Consider the following 4,813-nt stretch of genomic DNA (forward strand, 5'->3'; position numbering starts at 1 on the left):
AAGAAAAAAAAAGAAAAAGAAAAAGAAAAGAAAAGGCAGGCCAGGCAAGCTAGAGATCTCAGCATTGTCAGGAGGAAGGAGATACAAAGAAGACAAAAAGGAAAAAGTCACATCCTTAAATAGAACAGGAGGAGAAAGACATCTTGGAGGACAGGTGGACTCAGAGCCTCCTCTCAGGCCAACAGGACTTTGGTACAAACTCATCTATGTAGTTATGAGACAGTCTCACTGTGGCCCAGGTTGGCCTGGAATTAGTAGCCATCCTGAGTACTGCAGTTATCACTTGGACAGAAATATTAATAGTACTTGGTTTAGGTTTGTAATCAGTCAAGAGTTGCTCGACGTGGCCTCGGGCACAGATGTGTTGAAGATTAGAAAGAATAAGAACTGCATGTAGTGTTGTTGGCTCAGCGTCTAGTTTTATTAGCTTTGGATCAAGAAGGGATGAATAACAGTTTTGAATGATGTTAGTTTACCTTTAAAATCATTTACAAATTTGTTTATGTGAGTTCTTATATGTGTGTGCACACATACATCAGAAGACAACCTCAAATATTGTTCCTTAGCGTAGTTCACTTTGTTATTTGAAACAGAGTCTCTCATTGGCCTTGAACATATTACCAAAGGTGGCCAGCTTGTCTACTTTTTACCTCCCAACTTCTTCATCAGTGCTGGGTATATGAACTCATCTGTTGAGCCATTTTTCTAGCCCTTGAAACCTGAGTTTTCAGAAGTTTAATTATAATGTGTGCTAGAATGTTTTTTTTGTATCTCTTTTGGAGTTTTTGCAACTTCTTGATTCTGTAGGTTTATGGTTGTTGTCAGAATTAGGAGTTTCCCCCTCATTTCTTCTTTTTTTTTTTCCTTTTTTTTTCTTTTTTGGTTTTTCAAGACAGGGTTCTTCTGTGTAGCCCTGGCTGTCCTGGCACTCACTCTGTAGACCAGGCTGGCCTCGAACTCAGAAATCCGCCTGCCTCTGCCTCCCAAGTGCTGGGATTATAGGTGTGCGCCACCGCCGCCTGGCTCCCCCTCATTTCTTAGCCTTGTTTTCACTCTCATCTCTTTGTGGAACTTCTATGACAAAATGTTAGATCTTTTGCTGTAGCCCCAGTGATATCTGAAGTTCTGGTAGGTTTTCTTCTGTTTGTTTTTGCTCCCAATTTGTTTTCTCTAATTTCAGATTAGTTTTTTGTTTTTGTTTTTTCTTTGCTTCTCTGGTGCTCTGGCTCATTTTCATTGATGTCCATGATCTATTGATAAGACCATATGACATTTTTATTTGAATTACATGTATTTCCGTATACATATATACAGTCTCTACTTTCTCCCCTCCTATCCACACTTGTTTTCCCCATCCTGTTGAGATAGTTTTGCTATGCTGGCCTCAAACTAGCTAGATAGCATAGGTTGTCCTCAAACATGCAGTCCCTTTGCCTGTCTCTCAAGTGTAAACATTATAGGGATATGCCATCATGCCTGGTTCACTTACAGCTTGTATTCCCAAAGACTTTTCAATATTCTATGTTTTTATTTGCTAAGACTGTTTAACATTTGTTTCAAATGTTCTTCTAATTACTTGCTGAAGAATTTTTATCAGGCCTACTTGCAAAACTTTTGTTAGATAATTTTAACATCTGTATTGTCTTAATGTTGTCATTGTCATCTGTTAGCTGACACTTCCCCCACACCGCTCTCTTGAGACCTGCCAGATTCTTTGTATGACCAATGATTTTTTTTTTAAAAATTAAAACCTTGATAATTTTGTATTTTAAATTATCTGTTCTGAATATGTAATTCTTCTAATATATGATTAAGTCATAGCTTAAACATTTCTTTCTTTTTCTTTCTCCAAGACAGGTTTTTTTTTTTTTTTTTTTTTTTTTTTTTTCCTGTATAGCCCCTTTGGCTGTCCTGGAACTTGCTGGAACTCATCTAAAGATCAGGCTAACCTGGAACTCAGGGATCTGCCTCTCTTTGTCCCCCAAGAACTAGATTTAAAGGCATGCACTACCTCACTTGGCTTTTTGTGGAGGTTTTGAATCAATTTCATGTGGCCTGGGGTGGCTCCAAATCCATTTTGTATAATAAGATGACTTTGAACTCTTTGTTTTATTTTGTATTTTTTGAGACAGGGTTTGTCTGTGTAATTCTTGCTGTCCTGGAACTCTATCTGTAGACCAGACTGGCTTTGAACTCAGAGATCTGCCTGCCTCTGGCTCCTGAGTGCTGCTGGGAGTAAAGGCGTAAACCACCATTGCTGACTTTGAATTCTTGATTTTCTTCTCTCCAATCTTCCAAGTGGTGGAATCACAGATGTTTGCTACCAGGCTCAGCTTCAGCCCTCCCTCCCTCCCTCCCTCCCTCCCTCCCTCCCTCCCTTCCTTCCTTCCTTTCTTTCATATTTAAATTATAATTATTTACTTGTGAGCAAGGCTGTGGGATGTCACAGTATGTGTGGAGGTCATAGGCTGACTCTGAGTCAGTTCTCTCTTCCCACCATGTGGGTGTGAAGTATTGAATTAAGGTCGTCAGAGTTGGCAGCAAGGGGTCTCGATGACCCCTGGTGTGAGTTTCTTTCAGCCAACATCATGACATTGATTGTTGAGGATATGGACGATATTCTTTTTTGACAGAAATAACATCAGATGTACCATCGCTGGGTCCCACCATTGCTTCTGGAAACCCTGGACCTGGGATTCAAGGTGGAGGAGCTATTGTACAGAGGGCTATTAAGCGACGATCAGGGTAAGTGTGAATGTGTATCATCCGTGTGTCTCTCTCGTATCATCAGCTTTTGAGTTAGTTGCTGTTGGTTCTTGTTTATTCCTGACCACACTTTAATTGATTACTTACTACACTGCTGTCACATAACTAACTCTTAGTCCCTGGATTATTCCTTATCTAGGCTCACTATTTTAAGTAAATTTCTTTTAAAATTGTTTTGTATAATTTGAGTATAAATATAGCTGTAAAGAAAAAAAATGAGGACCAGAGAGATGGCTCAATGATTAATGACACTGACTGCTCTTCCAGAGATCATGAGTTCAATTTCCAGCACCCACATGGTGGCTCACAACTATCTATAGTAGAATCAGATGTCCTCTTTTGGTGTGTTTGAAGACAGCTACAGTGTACTCATATATATAAATAAATGAATAAATCTTAAGGGAAAGAAAAAAATGAAATGGTCATGCCTATTACTTACCACTTTACTCTCATCTGACCTCACTCTCAGTACCTATATTTCACATAGAGTTTTGACTTTTATTACTTACATCATTTTCATGTATCTCACATAAAAATTTCTACACAGGTTAAAAATTGTTTTCTAGTATTTTTATTGAAAAATAAAACCAAACCAAAAATTTCTGGAAGGTAAAGGGACTATGGCAAGGAAGAATTTCATTGTTGTTAAAAAAAAAAAACCTGTTGGCTTTCGTTAAGCTCTGTGTCTGCATTCTTAAAATCAAATTGTTAAGCTTATTTCTTTTTTAATTTATTAATACTTTCTTTGACTTGGAATACACAGTTCATTTAATTTCAAAAGTATTTATTGAAGTAGCAGATTTGAATGTGGCATAGAAGTATGATTGCTAATAGGCTCTAAAGATAGACGGGACAAGTTCCTAAAGTTCTGATAGCCATTATATTTATATGTAAATATACAAGACAGAACAAGACAAAAGTGACACCTGAAGCCCTAACACTCACTCATTCACTCAGTAGGGCTGAGTCAGGGTGGAGACTGCGAGTCCATCCTGAGCTACATTGTGACACTCTGTTTCAAAACAAAACTAAAAACTAAGAAATACTAATTTTTAAGTATGTAGAAACACTGCTTTTGGATGGTAAAGATTGGAAAAGTTTTTAAAAGAAGTTTGCTTTAGGGCAGTGGTTCTCAATTTCCTTAGTTCTGCGACCCTTTAATACAGTTCCTCATGTTGTGACTCCCAACCATAAAATTATTTTATTTCTACTTAATAACTGTAATTTTGCTACTGTTAATAACTGTAATGCAGGATATCAGATATGCAACTTCCAAAGGGGTCGTCGTGACCCACAGGTTGAGAACAGCTGCCTTAGGGCCTGTGAGGTAGCCCACTATGAGCCTAGTTACCTTTGATTGATCCCAGAACCCACATACAGGTAGAAAGGAGAAAACTAACTTTACCAAATTGTCCTCTGACCTCTACATGATGTGTATCTATATACACACACACTACTACAGCACACAGAAATATTAAACTTAAAATGAATGAATGAGGAGCAACCACATGGTGGCTCACAACCATTTGTAATGTGATGTGGTGCCCTCTTCTGGCCTGCAAGCATATTTGCAAGCAGAACGCTTGAAGAGAAGTCAGTCCTCTGAGCCTTCTATCCAGCCCAAAGAGTGCACTCGATCTTCCAGAGAGCCTGAATGCAGTTCCTAGCACCCATTATGGTGACTCACAACCTGTGTGATCTAGTTTCAGGGGATCTGACACCCCTTTTCTGGGTACCTGTACTCACATGTGCATATATCCCCATACAGACACAAAATAAAATAAAATCTTTTTTTTTTTAAGATTTATTTATTTATTATATGTAAGTACACTGTAGCTGTCTTCAGACACACCAGAAGAGGGCGTCAGATCTCATTACAGGTGGTTGTGAGCCACCATGTGGTTGCTGGGATTTGAACTCATGACCTTCCCCGCTGAGCCATCTCACCAGCCCAATAAAATCTTTTTAAAAATCATAAAAGGTGCTCTCTTCAGTATTAAAAACACATTTTAAAAAAGTGTTTGCTCTTTTTTTTTTTTTTTTTTTT

General features: G+C 38.3%; 1 protein-coding gene across 8 annotated transcripts in view; it reads left to right on the forward strand.

Annotated features, from left to right (window-relative positions):
- The window catches only part of Arnt (aryl hydrocarbon receptor nuclear translocator), an 82,287-nt gene that overhangs the window by 27,908 nt on the left and 49,566 nt on the right, over positions 1–4,813 (forward strand). For all 8 annotated transcript variants that reach the window (XR_004119708.1, XM_031374822.1, XM_031374823.1 and 5 more), the window contains one exon: positions 2,634–2,745. Coding sequence is in view for 5 of the 8 variants with exons in the window: in XM_031374817.1 (XP_031230677.1) it covers positions 2,634–2,745 (112 nt within the window). In the remaining 3 variants the exon portion in view is untranslated. The remainder of the gene's footprint in view (positions 1–2,633; positions 2,746–4,813) is intronic.

The sequence above is a fragment of the Mastomys coucha genome, unplaced genomic scaffold (assembly GCF_008632895.1).
Source record: "Mastomys coucha isolate ucsf_1 unplaced genomic scaffold, UCSF_Mcou_1 pScaffold16, whole genome shotgun sequence".
NCBI lineage: Eukaryota > Metazoa > Chordata > Mammalia > Rodentia > Muridae > Mastomys > Mastomys coucha.